Below are 24,229 nucleotides of genomic sequence, written 5' to 3'. Positions count from 1 at the left end.
ACCTATTATGTTGAAGCAGTTTTGTTTTCAGCATGATAATGAAGAGGGGGAATTGGGTGCAAGCAGAGGACAGCCCACTGGATAGCGATGGTTTCAGAAGGGCCGTGGTGCACCGGAGCGTGTACAGTAAGGCAGTATATTTCCCTGGAATTGGAGGGTGTGAAACAGGACTGAAATGGCAGGCGGAGGCCAGTTAATGGGCCTGTCAGCACGGCCAACCTTGCTTTCAGTTTACTGTTTTAGTATCGTTGAATCGTCGAATCGTCAAATGCTATGGTGTGCATTTCTGACCATGTGAGTGCGCGAGCATGCTCCCTCATCACTCCAGTTCAATGGACGTCAGCCAGCAGTGAAATTACACTGTCTCCCCCTCAGTGGTGGACTGTTACTACTGCGATGGAAGAAGTGTGAGCGGTCTGGTCCCAAGGCACTTTTAGTGGAGGCCCATTTTGAAGCGTTTACAGTTTGACACACACTGACATACTGTCAAAAGCACAATGACCTACAAACAGCCATATTCTCTGTCAAAAAAGGAATGGCAAAGCCAAAGCATAGAACCACATACTCAAAGTCATACACCCATTAAATCAAGCAATTTATTTCATCTAAACGCCTCTATTTGGCACCAACTCAAAAACTAGCTGCTCGAATTCCAGTAAGCCAATCCATTTGATTGCCTGCCAGTGGGGACAATACCTTGTGTTGCGTTGTATTGAGCCAGGGGCAGACTCCATCCACTCAAGAAATGTACAATATTTAAGTGAACAAGCACCCAAAAAAAGAGACTCCGTGATTTTGGTTTGGCAAAAATGTTAGAGAAAGCTTTGGATAAACATCTGTCTCTGCCAATAAGACTTTATATTGCTACATCCTTAGGTTTCAGAGGCGTGATTATGCATGCGCATGTGTTGGCACATGAATTTCAAGGTTAATCTCAAGACCGCCGTCTCTTTTCTCAAGCTGGTGATTAGAAGGTTTGGTAATTACTGTACAGATCATCTTCATACTTTACTGTTTCGCTCACCGTTTGCATTCCATATCACTTTTTATTTTCCAGACATCTAATATACACCTCAGTGTTTTACTTATTTTCCTCTTTTAAACCCTCATACTACCCGTGTTTATTTCTGTAAATATTATTTATGAGAGTTTGTTTTCTCATTCACTTCAGTGTGTAGAGAAGCAGACAGAGAGTGTAGAAACAGCTGCAGACACACAACATGTTGTGACTTTATGGTGATATTGCTCATGCACTCCCTAAAGCATCTCTTTGTCTGATGGCTAAGTGGAGTGAGGTTACAGTCTTTTATTTTATCAGGCTTTTACCACTCCTCCGCTTCCCCATCTCTCCCATTACGGGTCATCCCGCCGCTGTGCTTAAATGTTTATGATGTAAATGTTTATGCCAATTTATTATGTTACCATGCCTCTCATTTATATGGTCTGGTACAATATTATCGCATCTATCCTTTTTCTCTTTTTATATCTGGCGTTCTTTTCTTTCTTTTTTTACTGTGTTTGTGTGCTCTGATGAGAACAAGTGCCTAGCCAGGTGCTTGTCCTGGCATTTATACGAGTCTACCATTGATCCACTCTATCACACCAGACCAAATATATCCACTGAGAACAGGAGGAAGCCACTTTTCCTCATATACTATATATTTCTCTCTCTATTAATTTATACCTCTATTGGATTCCTCAGGTCCCACTCTCAGCCTACCCTATGATCCTCTTGTTTATACAAGGTCTGGTTGTCCTTGCAGATTTAGCCACTTTAATTTGCAGTTGCCCATAAATGCTGTGTTGATTCACGGCTGGTAATTTAGCGCGTGGCCACGAGGGGAGTGGACAGGCCCTGGTTCCTGCTCATTAATAGTGGGGCTGCAACAGAGAGAAAATGGAAAGTATTCCAGGCTCCATTGATTCACCGTCTCCATGCAGCATACTGATGCAAGCAGCCCTGCCTAATGCCCCAGTTCAACAACCTTAGTGGGTCGAGGGAGGATGAGGGAGGGTGACAAAGAATGTCTTGACCTGACACAGATTACTGTCTTTACTCGGTAGTCTCAACGTGTCCCACTCCAGTTACACCACCCCTCTCCAGAGATGCAAGGTTCATGTTTTGGTCTCTTAAGTTTTCACCAGCTGTCAGTGAGTCTTAGTCATCTCAGAGTTGTCTGTTTGTACAGAAGGCTTGAGAACAAAGAGATATGTTTAGCATGGTATTACCTTCAGTGTGTAATATGTTGCTGCTACATGTGGACAGTGAGTCCTGATTAAGACCAATGGCTTATCAGCTTCCACTAAATCACTGTTGATGTCCGGTGAAAACAGTCATGACCTTTATGGCCCCTCCAGACACCCAGGGGCTCAAGCAACTGAACCCTAAGGGGTTAAAGGTTGACTTAAGCTGCTAACAGAGCCAGAGTCAGACCTCACCTCACCCCACTGTAACCTTAGAGGCAAATATTGGCTACCACTTAGAATCCCCACTAATTTGTTACTTCAGACTTCACATTTTGCCACATCGCACACACATTTAGAAGGTCATGAACAGTGGAGGAGGCTATAGTGAATTGTTGCTGTGAATAGCATGAAGGAGACCTGGAGGTGCAGGGTATGTTGTGACAAGGATAAAGAGGAGGAACAAGACTGTCATCTCAGTGTCCTACTGGGGTGTGGAGGTTATCAGAATCCTTCAATGCTGTGAAAGCAACATTATCACACATACCATGTGCCATACTAACTAATACTGACTCCATATACTGTAACTTAAAGACGTCCAAAAATATAGTTTTTGGCCTTTAAAAAAGCAGAAACTTTGACCACAACAACAGATACTTCAACAGATTAATTGGGGCTGAGAAACATGTGCATATGTTTTGTTTTAGAGGCCCCTTTCTTCTCCAACAAAGAGCCTGGTTCTGCCAGCCTCAATGCACCCCTGTGCTCCGGTATTGTGGCTATGTGTCATTGCTGCTGAGGCCCTGTCTCCTCTCCAGGGAGTCTCTTTCCACTCGCTCACTTCATCCTCCTGCTGTTGCTGCCCTGTGGGACACAAGGCAACCAGAGCCCAGATTGAGCCACTCTGGCTTGGCCCGGCTCCATTCCTCCAACAACGCTAATTACATCTCAAATGGTAATAGATGAGGCCTCGTTAGCAGCTCCCACTCCCTTGAAAGATTCACAAACATACATCAGAGGGGCCACTGATCGGTTTGAGCTCCCTCCTTCAAAGGCTGGACTTCACATGGAGCTGGGGGCCCCGATTCGCTAATTACTCCTGCAGTTCCACACTGCTGCGCTGTGCACCGCCTGCACCGAGCTGCAGACAGCTTTTTTCGCATCACCAGAGATGCTCTCAGACAGGCCTACCTTCAAACCCAGGCCAAACTACACAGGCGTGTTTAATATATAATTCAATGATCAAATTAGCTCCCCGTCTATTTTGGTCTCTCCGTAAACCAGCTGCTAATTCGATGACATTGCAGAAATCAGTTCTCTCAGAATCACTGAAAGTTTTTAATCTCAATTTTGAAAACTCTGGTTTCTCTCCATGTTGAAGAGAAAGAGAAAGAAGAAGTAGGAAGTCATTATAGTTCTTTTGGAAAAAATGCTGACATCTCAACTTTAAGTATGTCATTAGTGCTTCCCCTAACAAAATTATCCTAATTAAGGCTAGAGTTGATTATTAAATTATCTTACCACAAAGCATGTCTTTTTCTACGCTCTATATTAGAAACATAATTTTGTTCTGCAGAGATTTACTTAATGGGATGAAAATGGATCTACAGTTCCAACTGTGTTCACTCAAGTGTGTCATCACTTTCTGTGATGTGGTTTGGTGTGTGGGTGTGTGTGTGTGTGTGTGTGTGTGTGTGTGTGTGTGTGTGTGTGTGTGTGTGTGTGTGTGTGTGTGTGTGTTTTTTTCTTAATTTTACTTTTACTATTTCTTTGTAGTTTTGCATGTTGAAATTGTCCTGGCCAAATGATGCACTACCATGAAGAGAAAGAGCAGTTTCTCTTCATGGTTAAGCCTTTGTGCATAAAATATATTGACTGCTATATACCTTTATCAGGATCTTTATTGCTTCAGAGCTGTGGCTGGGCTCTCTTCATTGTTTAAGGGATTTAATTCCACAGAATCCCATTAAATTTCATTATCATTTGTGTTTTATTCTCTGGCTGCTGTGAAGGAGATGGAGTCGACAAGAAGATTAGACACTGCTCTAATTGTGGTGTGGTTTACAGTGAGCCTGTTTGCCTGCATCGATCCGCTGTGAGAAAATAATAATAAAATGGAAGCAAAGCGATCCATGGAAGGAAGAGGCGGCAAGCGAGCAGCCTTCGTTACTGAAGGAATGATGTATTGATCGCGTCTGACAGGGGGCTGTGGACCGATCAATCCTGATGGGCAAGAAGAGCCTGTTAGGAGATTCTCCTGGGTCGTCAGGGTCACTCAGACAACGAGCAATGGGAGAGAAATTAACTCATCAAGAAAAAGGCCTGCATGAAAAGATGGATGGATGCGTGAATAATCAAGAGGAAAATGCTAAGGTTATGTAGAAAATAATTCAGTAAGGCTTTATAAGGTGAGATGGTTGTTCACTTGTGTATGTATGCATGATTATGCATGCATGCATACATACAAATGAACCTGCTACTCTTGACCTCTTCCATATTGATGTAGGAAAACAAACACTCGTGAAAATGAGAAGACCCATGCAATGTGTGGACATTTCGTCCTGTATAATGCTTCAGTATATGGTAAGCAGCTGCCTTCTTCTTGACTCTGTTTTAAGGCATTTAAAGGGAGGCCACCTGATGGAAAGAAGAATGCATTCCATCAAATTGAAGGTCAAAGAAACTGCTGTCAAACAGGTGGATAGTTTAAGATAGTTGAAAAAATGATGGTTGAGATTAAGTATCATCCGTCTCCGCTGTCCAGCATCTTTCCAGAATGCCTCTCTCCTTTCCCCTTGAGTATCCTACGCCGGGCTTTACCCGAGCTAATTGATAGCCTGTACGTTAATTTAAGTCAGACATGAGTGGCTGCTATTAATGAAGGTGGAATTTGCTGGTCTGTCTGTGCCGTGAGGGCTCACAGGAGAGTGATTTACAGCTTGAGGCACAGTCTAGAGGCAGACGCTGGAGTGATGTAGAGGAGAGCATCCATTACATTTCAAGAAGGCATTCACTGTGAACTCAGAATGAATCCATTTTTACAGTAAAATGACCTCTATAAATTGGTTTAGGACCCATTTTTCGGTGTGTAGAGTAGAAACACGAGCAAAGTTTTCCTCCTCAATTGCTTGAGCAAAACTCCTACAGGATAAGGATGAAGCGAGCGGGAGGGGTCAGTCGACAGTGGCAAACGTAAGATCGGGTTTGTTTGTGCTTTATCAGCTCATATCGATGTGTCTGTCCACACTGGCAGCCCATTTGCATTTAGCTCCCATAATTGCTGGAATTAATAGCACACACATTTACAAAGTATTGTCAGCCATGAAGTAATTATGGTAATCAGCAGATGAATTGGAAAAGGCCATTTTAATCTGCAATTTTTTTTCTTCTCTCAAACGAGTTGATCGACTTCAATCATGTGAGTGCTCTAGAGAAGAGTGGCCATGAATGATCTGTGTTAATGATAGGTTTTTAGCTGGGCATGGGTGTTTGCACTATAATGTGACAAAGCAAACACCCATGCGTTGTTTGTTTCAGTGTGTTTGTCAGAAGCACGGTGCCGCAGGGTCATGTTGACGTTAAACATTCAACAATTACCTGGTGAGATCAGACTCCTGTGGAGAATGCTAAGTGCTGGTTGTCACTGTGGCATGGTGAGGTCAGGGGTCCCTTTGCCTCGGCAGAATGCTCACATGTCACCTTTCTGCTATTTAAGCAGAGGCCCTTTGCCCCATCTCCTCTTATCTCCCTCCCATTTCTCCGCCCCTCTCCTCCTGCCCTCATATTTACATCAATAGCAGTCCGTGGAGCAGGAGCTCTGCGTTGTGTGGACTCCTTCTTAACGGCTGGACTGGAGCAGGGACTGACCACTTTGGCCCCTTTCTTAATAGTAGCTATATACCAATGGTTCTCCCAATGACCAAACCATCTTCAATGGCTCATGAATGTAAGACACTTCTTAAGGTAGTAGACATTATAAGCATCGTTATTTATTTTTCCGAGCACATTCAGTAAACGGGCGGGGGTGTGCAGAGGTCCATGCTGAAATGGAAGTAGAGGAGGCAGTCATGCATGAGTGGAGCTCCTTGCTCTTCATTTAAAGACCTCTTTTGGAGGAGGAGGATGCCTTCTTGTGGCTTGTTTTGCTTCCCCCTCATTCAGACATGCTGTATGAAAATACAGCCCTCCATCCCTGCTATCATGGACTCAGTTATTCAGTTATTCATGGCTTGAGGCTGAATAATGAAAGATGGTGAAAAAAAACACTTCACTCTGTTTCTCTGTCTAGCCTCTCTCTGTCTCTGTCTCTGTCTCTTGACTGGATTGCGAGTTAGCTCTTAACTCCTATTGAGCAAGGCCATCTCCAGTATTAGTAAAGTCAATACTATTGGGAGAAAAGTCACTAAAAGGACATTCGTTGTTCAATAATGCAATTTGAAGATGATTAGCTAATTTGGTATATTAAGCAAAATGTCTATGTCAGGGTTTGCAAAGTCAAATAAATGTACACTTGCACACACACTTTCTCTGTGCATTCCCACAGAATGCAGAATCATATATGTGTCCATACTATTTTCCAGCCATACAGTATGTTTGGTGAGAGCCTCAGCATCTTGACAGTGATCTGTGCCATCAAAGAGCCCAGAGTGATGCTGCACATGAATACAGAAGTAGCTCCTTTGACGGACTGCGGTGGAGCAGAGGCATGCTCAGCATGGCTGCTGCGATTGCCACCACTCTGTTCTGCTCTTTTATGTGGCTGTGGGATATGGAGGTGTTTGAAGACAGGGGAGAAGGCTTCATTCTTCAGCTACAGTCATTTGAAGGCAAAGAATCCAGCTCTGGGACGTGCTGAGCCGAAACTGTAAACGGACATAATCTTTTTTTTTTTTTTAATTGCATGCGCTACAGAGTGAGACAATTCTCTTGCGTCACCTGACATCTAAATGCATGATACATGTATGTTGAAAGATACGCACAAACAACATGTGGTTCTCGATATGAAGTGGCTTGACAATTATTAGAGAGGCTTTGTGTTTGTTTTAATGTAAAGTGTTATGAATTAGCCTTTGCCAAAACAGTCACACAGTGATTTTACACTCATGTATCTTGATTAAGCTTCCTATGGAGAACACATTCATCCAGAATGCATGATCACAATCATTTATCCCCCATACATACAACATGTACCTGTTTGGCTGTGTGTGTCCAGCAGGGGGCGAACCACCAGACTGGCAAAACACAATCTTGTGGAAGCTGTTATCTGTACATGTGTCTCTAACTGAGAGAACTGATAAAACCACACACACACTAATTGGGTTTTACAGCAACCACACTCTCACAATGCTATTTCATTACCCAGGGGACAGTGCGTCTGGTTGTTTCTGCGTTCAGACATACAGGGGGTTTATAGCATTAGTGTGTGTGTATGTATCATAGATATGTGTGTCAACCACCCCCACTGATCTGAGAGTGCAGTGACTGTGTGCAATCAGGGATTCCAGCAGAGGCAAGAAAAGCCGCTCAAGTGGTGTTTGCAGCCACACCAAATGTGCATCCCAACTACAGTCCCTCCTAATGGCTCCCCAGCGTCCTGCTTTCTGGGGTTAGACATGACGATTTCAAATGTCATTGTATCATAGTGACCTTTCAAGGACCTGGAATTGATGAAAGAAAGACATGTGCCTTCACTCTCAAATGGCAAGAATAGTCACCTTTGATCCAGGCATTAGATGTACTTGTCGTCAGAATTGAACTGATTTCAGGACGGTTCAAAGGCTACGTTTACTGGATTCTTTCAAATAATGTATTATGTATTTTCAGATAAATCAAATAAGACTTTTTGGTAAATATATATCTTGCTGTGTCTTTAATTTCGTAATCATTTCTTAGGAAGAAATGTGTAATGTGCTAGTTAAAGGGAAACCATGGATTTCAATCCAAGTAAATATTAGTTAAATATTTATTTATTATTTGAAGCTCGATTGTTCGATGTTGAATTGGACAGTTGTCCATATATAAGAAGTTTTCCTTAGAATCAATTGGATAAATCACTGTCTCTATTTCTTTTTTATATTTAGTACCATTTTACGTATTGGTAATTATTAGGACTTGGGAGAAAATAAAGCTTTCCTCAATTATAGATTCCCAATGACCACTTCATGTCTACATCACGTTTGTCTAATCATGGCAGAGTAATACAACTGTGTTACCTGTTGTCCCTCTCTGCCCTTGATGTTATCTCCTCACTCTCACTAGGCACATGCACAATGCTCCAGTATCAAACACTCATGAGCATAATTCACAGCAGACATGTAGCACACAACAGAGATGCCCACTCCACCACCTTCCCTCCATCTATCTTTAGAAGTTCTGGCTTTTTTTTTGCCAGGTGAAATCAGCATTGATTGTGTATTGCACAGCACCTAGTGGTGATAGTACTACTGTATATAGCTGGTCACAAACAGGATTCTCCTACTGGGTGATATCAAAGCTGGGGACTGTAAAGATAAAGGACACTGTGTGGGTGGAAGTGGAAGTGCTTCCCTATGCACAAACGCGCACACACACACACACACACACACACACACACACACACACACACACACACATATACAGCTAACTCACACACGCTCACATACAGTGTCTTTTTAGCGTTGTGTCTTTGCTGCAGAATCTGTGCCCTGGAGAGCTGTGGGATCACTGTGCTGTGCTGCTGATGTTGAGCCACTGTCTTGTCCTTGCTATGTAGGTCATCGGTGCCCTCCAACGATATCTTATCCCATCTGCAGTGCAGTCAATACTGTTGACAGAACTCCAAATAGCCTCGGATTAGAAGTTGCCTCATTAACTTTGTTCCTTTGCCTAAATGATTAACCTCACAGCCTAAAGAGATGTGTTGGATAAGTTTGTAATACCAACACAGTATGAAACAGTACTGTTTAATCTACATTGTTGATGTGGTGCCCGAGAAGCTTTACGGGGGAGTGGGATAAACCAGAAGGAAAGAAATGGAGAGGTTTATAAAAAAGAAAAAAGAAAAAGGGTGGGCTGAGCGGCAGAACAGGAATGGTTTAGACACAGCGCTCTGCACTGATCCTGAGCATGGCAGCCAGTGGTGTGTTTCAGATTGTTTTTCATTTGCATGATAATATGAGCATGGATTGACTCACACACACACACATGCACACACACCGCGGTTATTACATAGAGACTGACGGTTCCAGCAAGCCAGATTACCTGAGTGAGTATCCTTTTACTCCATGCCCTGAAATGAATGAAATTCCCCTCATTAGCACGCAGGTTACATAAGCCTGGTGTACAGGTATATCCAGCTGCACTGAGGCAGTAAGCTGATTACAGATGGAACTAACACAATTACTCCCCTGTAATGCAATTAGCACGAGTTGGATTGTGAAATAAGCAACCGGACTGTCATGCAGATTTTCTCAAGATGTAGAGCTCCTCCACAGACTGACGCCAGAGAAGCTATAGCTTCAATAAATCATTGAAATGCTCTGCTAAGCTAGTTAATATGGGAACTTTTCAGCACATATGGTGGAAGTCTTTCAAATGGCATGTAAATGCACAAACATGTGAATCAGCTATACAGTAAATCTTGTGTGTGTGTGTGTGTGTGTGTGTGTGTGTGTGTGTGTGTGTATGTGTGTGTGTGTCTCCCAGGTTTTTATTTATCTGAGAATGGGCTAATGGACTGCATATGAGTTTAACTTCTGCTATTTCAGTGCAGTGATCAGTTTGTTATTAGGGCTGTTGGTGCATTGCCCTGCTGTGTGCCGGGCAGCTGCTTTCCATACAAACTGACAGACTCTGCAGCACAGACACTTGAAATTGTAATGTGTGTGTGTGTGAGTGTGTGGTACTTAGGTGAGCCTAATGTAGCAGTGATTTGCTGAGCTGGCAGCAGCTCTGCTACAATTTATTCCAAGTATTTAGATGTTATGTGCAGCATTCAATCACGCTTCAGCAGACGCACATTAAGTATATAGCACATCTTAAGGATGATAGTGGTGCTGGTTGTACAGGGGGAATTTTTCGGATGCACATTCTGACTAAATGGTGAATTGCTTCTTCCTCATCAATCATAAACAGCTCACACACATATACACACTGGGACGGAGAAAAAAATAACCCTGTCCATGGGTGAGGCTGTTGTAAAGGTCATCCCTGTATCCAGTTACATTTTTTGCTCTTCCTTTAGAGTTAAGATCTATAAAGTGATAAATAAATCTCTTTAAATGTCTGTACATCTGGGCTGCATGTGATTTAAAATCCGCCTCATCTGCTGCCGGCTTTCTGTTCACCACATTGACAGACCTCAGCCTTCCTCTGCTCACAAATCCTAACGGAGTCAACCCCCGCCCAAGCCACCCACCTAGTAAATGGCCAGACCTTTACATTTGATGGATATTCAGAACTAGTTCAAAGTCCTCTGTAAGGTTCTGATCCAGAACCAGTAGATAATTCCTGGTATGGAAAATGTGTCACCTGTGATTTACAGTGGCGAACAAAGTGTCCTTAGGTGTGGGATTCTTCCTTTCAGGCAGTATTGATTGAAGGAAAGATGATCTGAGGAGGCCATTAGGAGGATTGAGGAGGGGGGAACAGGCAGGGACTGTGATGAACACCTCTCTAATCATCATGCTACGTACAGCACTGCCCACAGTGTCAGCCTCACATACAGATCCACACACACACACACACACACACACACACACAGGCAGCCGGACAGTAAAGTAGGATTAGTTTAGAATTCACAGCAGTGTTGTATTCATTTAGATTCTTGTTTGTGCCCATTTTCTGCCGCCATGTTGTACGACTGGCTCTGCATCTGCACCAATACACACATGACTGCACACCACTGATGGGTGGGGCTCTGTCACAATGAGCACAAGGAGACACAGTAATGGCACACACACACACAAACACACTGAATTGTGATGATTTCTCTCAGTATCTTGTTGGTCCAGGCATGTAGATTGGTGTCTAGGGAGGGAGGCTGAGTACAGTAAACTGGGCTATGTACAGCTGCTGTGAACACCTCCCTTTCCTGCTTGTCCTGCAGCATGGTGTGGCGCACACTTGCACTTGGGGTTCATCACACCAAGCTAGATTAAAGCTGCTCAACTCCAGCCGAGAGCTTAATTAAAACGGCGCTGCCATAGTGGAGTGACACCTTTTACAAGCTCCTAACGGCTCTCTGTTCGCCGTTACTGCCAATCCAATTATAGACCAAAACAATAAAATAGACATGGAGGAGCTGCAGAAAATAGGCTGGCATAAAGAAAAAAGAGGGGGAAGCTATTAAAGATTATATGGAGATTCGCACACTGGACTGCAGAACTAGGCTGCAGGGGTTTCATTTGCGGCAGAGATGCCCGTGTAAGTATGCCACACTGGATAAGCGACTCAGCTTCTGTGTGTCTGTGTCTGTGTGTGTGTGTGTTTTGTGTGTGTGTGTGTGTGTGTGTTTGTTTTGTGCGGTCTCTGAAGGAATCCAGACCTGTTCTCCCAGCCTGCACACAGTTCAGCGGCATCCTGCGGATTATCTTTCGCTGTGGAAGGTCACTACCTCAATGTTATTAGGCCAGAGCTCACACCAGTATGCTGAAGACACAGACATCATTTTTAGAAATATCTTGCACATTTTGAGTTACTTCTCTAGCGGGACAATGTGTCACAGCTGGACCTGTGGCATCTGTTACACTTGAACAGCTACATGAGGAAACTGTGGGGGGGTCATACATAACCATGACACTGCAGGTGAGAGGGAGCGGTGGTGAAAAATAATGAGATATTAAGACATTGACATTGATATTTCGTTCTGCATGTGTATAGAAAATTAAAAGACATACTCACGTGTAAGTCTTTCATTTTCAATTCCAAGATCTGAACATAATACATTCGAGGCAGAGGGCTGACATTTGAGTCCAGCTGTTTGGTAACTCATAACCAAAAAGCCAGAGTTAATGAGACTCCAATGTATTTAAGTTACTTCTAATGTGTAACAGAAAGTTGATTCAAAGTGACTTGTCTGCCTGAGGCTCCCCAGAGTAGGAAGCCTCTCGATCAGTAGAGTTAAATGTGCATCCTGCGTAAAAAGGAAAGCATGGCCAACTTGTTTTACAGAACTTTATTCTTGATAAGAATCAAAACCTCCAGTCACAAGATGTAGAGAGAGAAGCTCTTTCAGCGTATGTTCAGATATTCTAAAGATACAGCATATTATTCCTACTCTCAATATGCGTACTTAGCCACCACTACACCAGCGGCGCCCATACCATATTATATATCATGTTTCAAAGGGAATTGTGCAATAGGAGACTAAGAGAGAAGACATTACCAGGAAACATTGGCTTGCCTGAGTGCACAAGTTCTTCTCACTTTACTTCCTCTCCACTCTTCCTTTACCCGATTCAGGAAGCAGACCCACCTGCTCCATCATGATGCCTCACTACCTCTGTATGTGCTGTCTCTGTGCTGGAATTGGCAGGAAATCAATCCCACACTCATCTACAACCCCCCCCCCCCTTATTCTCCTTCCTTCACGTCTTACTCCCCCTTCCGGCTATAGTGTGTCCATCCTGGACTGAGCACAAGCATCAGCACAACATCACGCCTTATCAGAGCAGGCACAAAGACCCACGGGCACATTGTTCGTCAGTATCAGCCGGCTCCAGTTTCTGCGCACTGTCTGCATCTGCCAAGCCCCCGCAAACATATTCATGACCATAAACAAGACAACAGAATTAAAACTGGAGTGGCCACCAAAATGATTTTGGGGCAAAATGCATTTTTAATTGTAGCTGTTAATTACAGACTGCTATGAGAATGGAAACGGATAGAAAGGAGGATACAGCACATCATTATTTATTATGCAAATGTATTCCATTTTAGACACAATTAAGTGATTAGAAAGTTGTCGCTCTCTGCTCTCTTTCTTCTCCTTGTCCTTACTTGTCTTTTTCTTTGCTTTTCAGCATATTACTGTAATGAAGCCATTACTTCTTCAAGTGAATTTTAATGAGTTTTTAACTAACATTTTAATGAGCTATACATTACCATAAAGCATGGATTAGGTTAAATTGAATTGTGTGTGTGTGCGTGCGTGTGCGTGTGTGTGTTTCGGTATTGTTCAAGGAAAGTGGTTCATTAAGAGTTAATTATATTGTGTCAGGAGCAGCACTGCACATTTGTCCTGGCTCGGCCAACAGAATGGCCCAATGTGGTCTTATTGTCATTATTGTGCTACCCAGGGGCTTGTTAGGCCAAATTAGGGGTGCTGTTTGAAAAATGAGCTTTGAACGGGGCTGCTGTTTAAATGAGGATGTTTGTTTAGGCTTATCTTCAGAATCAGAGGTAGAGGCACAGTATGAGGTATGAGTTTGATGGAATGTACTCCATTCATTTACAGTCTGCCCCATCTATTTAGCACCTTTGTACTCCTCCCCACCTCTTCAGTTTGACCTTGATCAGGCATCCTCTCGTCATCCCCTGTTGTGTTGTGTTACACCTCGCCTCTTTTCTCTCAGTGTTCTCACTAGTGCACACATGCTCCGTCTCTTTTATTCCATCCAAGGCTCTATTAAATGATGCACATTTCATACGGTATCGCCACCTGTGATTTCCCCCCACTATGGTATCACTGCCGACCATATGATTCACTTTACCTTCGCTCCTTTCCATATTTCCTGCATCTTATCTGGGAAAGTGAGTGTTATTTACAATCCCTTGGCTCAGGATTTGCAGATAGGGAGAATGGTGGTGGAGATCTTATCGGGCTTCGCCATGGTCTATGGAGAATGATCGCGTTTGCATGTATATGGCCTCATCTGTAGAGTGCAGAGACAAGCTGACAAGTCAGTGAAAGTGAGTGGAGGAGGGCGAGAAGCAACACTTGGGACAACGCTGTGCGATTGGAAACAAATGAACTGAGAAGATGGAAGCAAAAAAAAAAAAGACAATGAATGACCTCTGATGGTGATAGGGAAGAATAAGACAGACAGAGAGATGGTGATGAGTTTTCCTAATGATGAGAGTCTCTTCTCAGTTCTCAGAGGAGGTACAGCCTTGGGCACCGCCAGCCGACCATATTTTTGCAGCTGTTTCTCTGGTCTGACCTGCAACCCCTCAGTGGAGGAATATAGGGGATATGTGTGAACCTGCTGCTTGCCTTCCTGCTGAGGGGGTAATTTCTGCATCTGGATGGGGGGCAAAGGTTAGTGCAGGCTGGTGGGAGGGCAAATGAGTGAGACAGAGGCGGAGAAAAGCTTGCATCCAGACAAATGAAGCACATCTCCTTTCACAGTGTAGTAATATATAGTGTGGCATTATCCTTCTCCCGCCTTCAGCGTCAACAGTAATACAAAACATCACTGACAGCACATAGAGTGGATTTGGTATGTTTTGTCAAGTGACATATATTGTCTCTCTTCTCTAAGGGTGGAATTGAAAATGGTGGTATTGTAATAGCACTCTGCCGGATGAAGCGCAAAAAGCACTCGAACGAAATGATATTATAGCTTGGAGCTACCTCTCTACAGCTCTACCAGGTTGTGTGTGTGTGTGTGTGTGTGTGTGTGTGTGTGTGTGTGTGTGTGTGTGTGTGTGTGTGTGTGTGTGTGTGTGTGTGTGTGTGTGTGTGTGTGTGTGTGTGCATGGTTTATTTTCTAATCAGAGTGTGGGTAGAAGGTGGTGGGTTTGGGTGCCGGGGTATGGCCCCGGGCTTCGAGCTGTTGTAATCTCTCTCTGTGTTTCTTAGCCCCTGACCCAGGAGAATATGTATGAAAGCACGGAGGGTCTTTTTTGGCAGTAAATAGGGAGGGAGAAGTAATAACAAACATACACAAACATTCACATTTGCAGTATTACAAAAAGATACCAAGCCCTGCAGCTTATAACAAACATTTCACAGTTTGTCAGCTTTGTGTAAAGGTTTGTGTGTGTGTGTGTGTGTGTGGTGGAATGTCTATCAAAGTGATGTGAATGTCAAAACGGAGGGGGAAAAGAATTAGGCTTCAGACATCAGTCTGTGGTGTTGTGGCGTGAGCGCAACCTTTTTGAACCAGAGCTAGGTACGCTCCTGTAGGTGAATTAATTTGTCAGCACTTATCTCAGTATGCAGGCTGGACGCTTCAGTCAAGGCTTCTCACTAATCTCACTGACTAGCGGTGTCACCCTCCATTGAGTAATATCTTGGATGGGAGAAGATGGTGCACTGCACAAAATATCTCTCCTCACCTGTCTTGGCCCTGCCACCTCTTTGCTATGATGCCGGGTGTTTGTCATGTACCTGCATCGGGACACGCACAGACACACACACACACACACACACACACACACACACACACACACACACACACACACACTCCCTAATGGTTGCTGGCACCCCTGTGAATGTAGGACAATCTGGTTTACAGAGTAACTGTGTGGGTGTCTTCTTTGTGTTTTTGTTTTGGCAAAGATCTCCACCCTCAACCCCTTGGCTGTTTCACAGCGCAAGTTGCAACCCGACTCCCTCCCCTTTAAGTTTGAGGTGCTGAAACAGTGCCAGCAAATTTGCCATGCTTTGCCCCCTGCCTGATGCTCTTTCATTCCAATCAGCCCACTCCTCTGATTTTTGCGAAATAAATAGATAAAATAGGAGAGGCAAAGGCATACTAATATTATTCAGATATGGGTTCTTTTTAGCCCGCAGCCAGATTGGCAGATGAAGCACTTGCCAACAGAGGGGTGTAAATGTATAATATATAAATATTAATAAGCAAGTAAGCAAGACGGCAGAGTTTGGGGTCTGCTGGAACTCAATGGGAGGTTAGATGTTTTCAGTGGAAGAAGAGCTGAGTGTTTCAGGGGGATAGAAAGGCAATTACCTTTCGTCTGTCGGCTGATTCGGACCTGAATGCCTACAGGGTCTCCCGAGTTAGAGCTGGAGTTCAGTTTCTGAGAACAAATGCACATACCCACTTAATGATTCACACATATCAGATGCACTTCACATGGATTAACAGAGAAAACAGTCATATTAAAAGCATTCACTGGTCTTAAGACCTCCGGCAGGGGCTGATTCAGCCTGCCTGCAGGCAACAATGTGAGAGATACATGCTCATACTGTAATGAAGCAAGCACGGCAAACGTTACACTGAGGGGATAAATATTTGAGTTGTCTGTGTGCTTTAACTGTAGGAGGTTGACCTTGGTGACCTTGTAGTTAGGATTAGATTGTGTACTAAAGTGTATTTGGATTGGCCCCTCCTCTCATTTACTTAGTAAATGTACCCGTTCAGAGTGTTGTCTTGATATTAGCAAGCCCTGAACCAACACAAAGGGCATAATCCCCTCACCAGTGGTGTGTCATCTGTTTGCTTGCGTGTAGCTGTTTGCAACCCAGTGTTTATCCTGTCCTCAACAAGTGTTTGTACATTGTATTTGATTCGATGAATCGTGTCGCTACTCTCTTTTCTTTTTTTTCTGTTTGTACATTTTGTGTATTTATTTAGATTGCAAGGCACCGATGCATTTACTGTGACGTACACTACCGTGTAGTATTAGATTAGATTAGACAGCATGGCACAAGCACCTTAATGATGCACCTAATGTGTGTTTCTTTTGTCACTGTTCTGTTTCAAAGGAAATTGATTCTGACAAAATCCCATGGGTGCTATCAGCAATGAATGGAAAGGAGCAATTAAATCCACCGCCATATTGAAAACAACAGGCTGTGTATGGCCCAAACCAGGCTATGATTTTAAACAGCATGACTTGTGTTTGTAATGCAAATACAGAGATCCCGGTGGTGGTGGCTTATATCCCTGGCCAGGCAGTCTGCCACTCTGGATCTGGCTAATTACCTTAGCCCTTATAGGGCAGCCCTGCATTAGAGAGAGAAAACCTCTATCTCTTCTGTATTCGCTCCTATTACCCCTGTGTAAAGGTTTCATTTGAATTCATGTCACACAAAAGTCCCACTCTGTACCCCTGTGCATCCCCAGGATAATTGGGTTGAAAGCTTCCTCTCCTCCTCTGCCACGCTTCCCCTTGGTCTAAATAAATAAATAAAAAGACAATGGGTTTCTGTAGAGAGGGTAAGAAGAGTGAATGAAGAGATGAGAGAAGCCTGGAGCGCGGGGACCAGTTATCCCCTCTTATAATCCTAGCCCTCCCCACCAATGTCCTCGGTGCTATGTGAAATTTACATAAGGACCTATGGTGCTGCCCTTAATTTAGCCCCGCTCAAGCATCTTCAAACATCCTCCAAACAATCTCAGTCCTTTTATCCTTCAGAGGAATCTCGCGTCCCTCGCTGCCGCGTGGATGGACACTGCTGAAGCTGAAATTGCAGCTCCATGGATTAGACTTATTGTAGATCAAATTGAGGTAGATCTGTTTGAGTACACACAGCAGGGGGAGAGAGCCTGAACGACACCCATTTTTATCTGTTTACAACATTGGGTGTTGTATTCTGCTAGTTCAGTATGCTTGTGTGGGTTTGTGCGTTCACATTTGCATGCTCATGTGTGTGTTTGCGTGTGACAGCAGCTCTCCTTGTTTGATCATGAGCTGGAGTTGTGTGTTTTGCTGAACACTATCCCGGGTGAGAGGCTATCTCTGTGATGAAAAGCCTACCTGAGGGGGATTGGATACAAGCTGGCCACAGTTGTTCATCAGACCACCCACTGTTTTTTTTGTGCATTAACACACATATCTGGCTTGTGTGTGAGCGTGTACATACTAGCAAAGTGAAGCATTGTCGCACCCCTGTGAGCTCTCACATGTGAATGACACCAGGCTGCAGGGCATTCTGTCTCTGTTTGTTCTGCTACCTCCAGAGGGACCTCCATTAGCTCCAATTAGCTTTCACTTGTGCTTGCCTTGTCAGATGAAGCTGCACACCCTATTTAAATAGCAACAATGAAAGCTGCATACATTCACGCTGTATTGTAAAAATTGTGGACTTTAACATTTCGGCATTTAACCCTTCCTGAACTATATCCTCCTTTTCTTCCCTCCTCAGTGCTGCGAGATGACTTCAGACAGAACCCGACAGACGTGGTGGTGGCAGCAGGAGAGCCGGCAATCCTTGAGTGTGTTCCTCCCAGAGGTCATCCTGAACCCACCATCTACTGGAAGAAAGACAAAGTGCGAATTGACGACAAGGATGACAGGATCACTGTGAGTACTAATAGCATCTGTTTTAATACCTGGACTCAATACTAAGGACTGCTCTTGCTTCTAGAATGATCTGCCCTGGAACACGTTGACAGTGTTGTTGGAAGCAAGTGATGGATCATTCTTTTGTTGCTTCAGTGCCAATAATGAGTGGGAAGAAAAACAAAAAAAAAAGATTCTCTGTGTTTTGTTTATTTAGATTCGAGGAGGGAAACTAATGATCTCCAACACAAGAAAGAGCGACGCTGCTATGTACATCTGTGTCGGTACCAACATGGTCGGAGAGAGGGACAGCGAGACCGCACAAGTCACAGTGTTTGGTAAGCTTTATTTCACCTCAATGATGTAGCACAGCAACTTTGTCATCATATATTCTCAGTAACTGTCAAATACTCAACCAGAAATGTAGAAATAACTTTAAGCTAAGTGTTTTCCCAGTTGTATTTTGATTCCTGACGCTTTTTAAAGTCATTACTGCATTCTTTGTCCATATAATTATCACAGTACAGATCACATGTGATCATTAATGAACAGAATAAAAGAATGAATGAGGTTAACATATTTTTTAAGAGTCAGTAGACAGAGCGGGGATCATTCTGTAGAAAGTGGAAAAAAGTGGCGGACAAAAACACTTTCTATTCACACACTGACATAATCCTCCTGCATTACATTACAAAATTCTCCATTTCTATCCTCTGTGCACATCTTGCAGAGCGACCAACCTTCCTCCGGAGGCCCATCAACCAGGTGGTACTGGAAGAGGAGACGGTGGAGTTCCGCTGCCAGGTACAAGGAGACCCTCAGCCAAATGTACGCTGGAGGAAAGACGATATTGATGTTCCCCGTGGCAGGTATGTACATCACAATATTGTTCTTTAAAAAAAGGTTTACATCAAGAGAGAAAGCTTTCTTTAGACAGTGAGAAGATGTGTGTGTGTGTATGTGTGTGTGTGTGTGTGTGACAGGCTGCACTTAATGTAAAGGAGCTGTGGAGGCATTGGTGTCAGTCTGAGTGACTGTTTTAAGCTAATGATAACTCACACTGCCAGCTCTCACCTGGCCTGGCTGCTAGGGGGCATTACATAGCTTTATTTGGGCGCCCCAGAAGACAGCTCCCACAGCCACAACAGGAGTAGACTCGTGTCAAGGACGGGGTTTGCACGAAGACAACCAGATATTGAGCGAGACAATTAAAACCGAGTGACAGGTAGTTGGCCATGAGGCTAAAAGGTAGACATCTAGAGGAGCAGAAACAATATGGCCCATTGCAAAACAGACAGAGACAGTTAGAATGACAGGAGATACAAAGAGACGGAGTACAGCAGCTGACGTGGCCCTCAAGTGTCTGTGTATATGTGCAGCTGTTCAGGTGAAATCTTGGCACAGACACCTCAGAAACTCTGAAGATAATCACTCCCTCCCTTACACATGTAACCCCTTTCAGTGTCTCTATACCCTCGCTGACATGACACATGCATTGACTCACAGTTGCAAAAACACAGACTGATGAAAGAAAAAAGCAACACAAGTCTTTAATTTACCAGGAAATGCTAGCGTCATAACCAGATAGTCTGTCTCACTCCCTGTAAAAAAGCCACTGATGATATAGTGATACTGTTTCTTTTGGGTCCCGTGTGTTTGCCTGTTGCTTCATCGTGAGTCACTAGAGTCACAGTCAATAGCAGTGTCATTGTCAGGAGTGGACTTCAAAGAGACCAGCGTTTTGTCCCCGGCCAACAAGCCAGTCACACACTGCTTGGATCACCTCATAAAACATACACTCAGTGGACCTGACATCTCTCAAGGCTAGCTGCAGAGCTGAGCGGGGGCGGGTTGTTTGTGTCTGATAAGGATTTGGTTCACTGGGCAGTTCGACACGAGCGCCGTGCCAAAGCAAACACATAGAAGTATTTCACTCATGTCTTTGATAGGGAGTTGGCTCTGGAAATGAGTTCATTTTGTACACTAATTAACAGATTTATAACGGAGGAGTGCCTTGTGCCTGAGTCCTTGCATACTGTATCCTCCCTTTTGAAGTTCAGCCTTATTTGGATATGGAAAAAAAGAGCACAACACATGGAAAAGATACTGCCAAAATGAATAAGCGATAATATTACAATGTTTCTAATTACAATGAGAGTGCTTTTGTTTTCCTCGCTATATTTAATTCTCCAGTTTTGCTTTGAAGCAGAAAGCGAGCATGAAGACTGCGATATTCTAATTCTGACATTTTCTGCTGCCTTTGTTGCCAAAAAGAAAACTCATATTGTTAAGTGACGGTCTGCTTCTGCTTTCTGTACTGCTTATCCTCATTTAATAATCATCAAACAGGGCTTCTCTCTGACTGACAGACTAATTGTTTAAAATCCCACGCAAGAGTCATTTCAAGTTTGATAACTCGCAAGTAGAGAAGAAGGAGGAGGAGGAGGAGGAGGAGGAGGAGGAGGAGGAGGAGGAGGAGGAGGAGGAGGAGAAGAAGAAGAAGAAGAAGAAGAAGAAGAAGAAGAAGAAGAAGAAGAAGAAGAAGAAGAAGAAGAAGAAGAAGAAGAAGAAGAAGAAGAAGAAGAAGAAGAAGAAGAAGAAGAAGAAGAAGAAGAAGAAAGAAGAAGAAGAAGAAGAAGAAGAAGAAGAAGAAGAAACTGTAGCACAGACATTGTGTCATGACACTGTGGGCGTCTGTAGCTGTGTCAGTAGTGGTTCATAGAAATAAAAGACGAATAAAGATCAAGCACTTCTATATGCAGCGGGAGGGGTCTTTGTTTGCTCTTTATCCCAAAAGGTTACACTGTCCTTATTATTATGGTAAGCTGTAGAAAGAGAGACTTAGTAAGGCCGCTCCTTCTTCACCGTCAAATTGTTTTAACTTGTCTTTGCCGGTCCCTTTACACACGTTGTGCATGCCTGTGTCTTCCTGTGGGTGTTTGTGTGTGTGTGTGTGTGTGTGTGTGTGTGTGTGTGTGTGTGTGTGTGTGTGTGTGTGTGTGTGTGTGTGTGTGTGTGTGTGTGTGTGTGTGTGTGTGTGTGTGTGTGTGTGTGTGTGTGTGTGTGTGTGTGTGTGTGTGTGTGTGTGCAATTTCTAGCCTCAGCTGAGTAAACAGGTCTTTAATATGCTCAGTGGCTCCAGCAGCCTCCCAGGCAAACACATGCACACACTGGCACACATACATAAAGCACACCAGGATGGCACTGGCTTCAGTCTCTGTGGGATAGAAGAGGAGATAGAGACAGCAGAAGAATTGTTTCAATTAGAGGACAAAGACAACACTGCTGCTCTTTTGCCTCTGTGTGGGAGTTTTACTGTGTTTGTAATAAAAAAACTAAATTAAAGTCACCAAACAAGCTTATCTACTCTAGGATGCTCGCCAACAGGCTTTGGTACTGTGAAGTAATAAAATGGGTAAATTCATATTTTTCATTATGATGAGAAATCCCTAGACATGAAACCATTCAAATAAAGAGTAAATAGCTAAACATGTCAAGTAACAACAGATGCATTATTACTTCAGGTGCATCAATTATGATTGGGAATTAAGACCTCAATCTAAAAAAGAAAATATTTAGTTTAAGTTGTTTATGTGAATTCCTTAGAGCACTGTGTTATTCATAGTACTGTGTACATGTGACAGCCCAATTAATGACTCTGTGGTTAAGCTTTAATCATATTTGTTCCTTCTGGACTGTATTTCTCCCAATGCCAAATTAAAGGATCTGGCTCTTTAAGAGACAAAGATTGCAAGTTCAAATTATCATTGCTTATTTTATATTGTTTTTAATATTTAAAGTGTTATTATCAAAAGGTTCCCATTATACCTTTTCGGTAGGAAAAGGACTAGACTGTGAGGTGATGGTGTTAAAAACATGTAGTCCACCACACATAAAATTAGTTAAAGCAAGGCAGACTAGCCGAGACAGAATAATTACCTGAAGCTGAAATTAGATCGGCCCAATTGTTTAGCTTGCGGGTTCTTACTCTCATAATGGCTTTTCATCTATACTCCCAAATAGGACCGACTGCCAACAGGTCAGAAAGAAAGAAAAAGCTAATGAAACTCTAAAATACAATGTGTCTCTCAGGACAGGACTTAAATTAGGAGAGTACCAATAATTGTACTGAAAAACAGTAGTTAATTGGGAATTTAATTATAACCAGGGTGGAAGGAGAAATATCACACATAGGCACTCTAGGCAGTATTAAAATCACTGACCAGCCTGTGAAATATTAAAATCACCCAACCTCCTCTCGATAAATAAATTGAACAAGGTTTACTCTTCTTAGCAGTATACACAAGATTAGATTCACATGGTAGAGAAGTGTGTCTTCCCAGTGGAAAATCTTTGGCGTGTGTCTTAAAGCAGCTGGATTATAGCAGGTGTCTCAAAACACTATGAAAACTCTGATAGAGTTGTATCTTATTTAAGGTGTATACAGTACATGGTGTATCTACAATGCCCGTCCTCCACATTTGGGTATGCGTAGGGTGTAAAATAATATTGTTACATTTGAATATTGCTTTTTGTTGCTTGGTTAAACTGTATCGATTGTCTAAAATGCTGTATCAATTGTATGCATTTGGTGGTGTGTTCTTTATAATATGACAGTTTTCCTAAAATCAGATTAGATAAAATCTAATAATCTTAATCTCGCACACAATAGGTGCTCCCCCATCAGAGAGCCATGAGAGGAGTACTGGAGAGCTTTCCGTCTCCAAATGAAAGAGTTTCTGCCTTTAGTCCATGAATCCCTATGAAAAGACTTTCGCATTGTGTCTTATCACCCACTGGCTACCAGCTCAGTGTGTGGCCATGTCTTTCCCTCCTCTGGTTTCCCTCTCCCTCCTCATTTGCTCTGGACCTCTGTGCTCTCTCCTGTGCCTTATCAGAGCCCCTTTTGGTCCTGCAGTCTATCTGTATTCAGGCCCCCTGTCCCTGTTGACCTCCACAGCACAGCCCCTGCAACATTCAGCAGAAAAAAGCCTTTCTTTCTGACTCATTCCCTGCATGGTGTGTGCATGTGTGTGTGTGCTGGTGTGGGTTTGTGTATGATAGAGGTGTGTGGGTCATTCTATTTGAGAAAGCTGTTAAAGCTAGTGTGACAGGAGCGCCTGTGTTATGCTGACCATCCAGTTTCAGTGATTTCTCACCTCTGCAGCTCAGCAGAATGAAAAGACGGCAGGCTATGGTTCCTGTCTCCATTACTTCCCTTGATATATAAGTGGATACATCTGGTATTTATGAGAGCGCATTTGTAAGGGGGTTGGTGAGTGGAAGGGCAGTATGAAGATCAGCAGTGGTTTATTGATTGTGTCAACTACAAAGTAATGTGAATAAAATAAGAATTCACTGTTTATAATAGAGAATATAGAAATGTTGGTTTTGCATTGATTAGGAAGATGCACAGCAGGTCATTCATTATGTATCAGTGTTTTTCATCTTCATGGAACAACAGAAAAATACCTTTCTACTGCTAAGAAAGAACAGATGACTATCTCAGCATAGACGTCTCGGGGCTTTTGGTTCTCGTTCGTCCTTTGTTCTTCACGCTCACCAAGAGTGAAAGAGTAACAGTGGCTTCCAGAAATCGGTCAATTAGCTGTACTTTGCAATTTATTTTTCTTTATCTGCAATGTTCAAGTTTTTGGAGAGAAGCAACTCTTTTAAAGGCAAATTTAGCATCAATTTGATTTCCACAATTCCCCTCCCTGACCATAAGGGTCGAAGTCTTGCCAAACTGATTTGTGATTAATGTAGGATAAGGTGCTGGATGTTAGTCAAACGGATTGGAATGCCCTGACCCTGCTAAGGCTTGAGCGATGCCAATAGGGAGTAGAGCTCTGGCTAAGGGCCTTACAGAAGGAAG

The 24,229-nt window shown here is 43.2% G+C and overlaps 1 protein-coding gene across 5 annotated transcripts in view; it reads left to right on the top strand.

Moving 5' to 3' along the window:
* robo2 (roundabout, axon guidance receptor, homolog 2 (Drosophila)) overlaps positions 1-24,229 on the top strand; it is a 260,316-nt gene that overhangs the window by 183,038 nt on the left and 53,049 nt on the right. For all 5 annotated transcript variants that reach the window (XM_029446206.1, XM_029446205.1, XM_029446204.1 and 2 more), the window contains exons 3-5: positions 18,218-18,375; positions 18,572-18,692; positions 19,085-19,223. In XM_029446206.1, the coding sequence (XP_029302066.1) occupies positions 18,218-18,375; positions 18,572-18,692; positions 19,085-19,223 (418 nt within the window). The remainder of the gene's footprint in view (positions 1-18,217; positions 18,376-18,571; positions 18,693-19,084; positions 19,224-24,229) is intronic.

This window comes from Cottoperca gobio, chromosome 13 (assembly GCF_900634415.1).
Source record: "Cottoperca gobio chromosome 13, fCotGob3.1, whole genome shotgun sequence".
NCBI classification, from domain to species: domain Eukaryota; kingdom Metazoa; phylum Chordata; class Actinopteri; order Perciformes; family Bovichtidae; genus Cottoperca; species Cottoperca gobio.
This window is presented reverse-complemented; position numbering and strand designations above follow the sequence as displayed.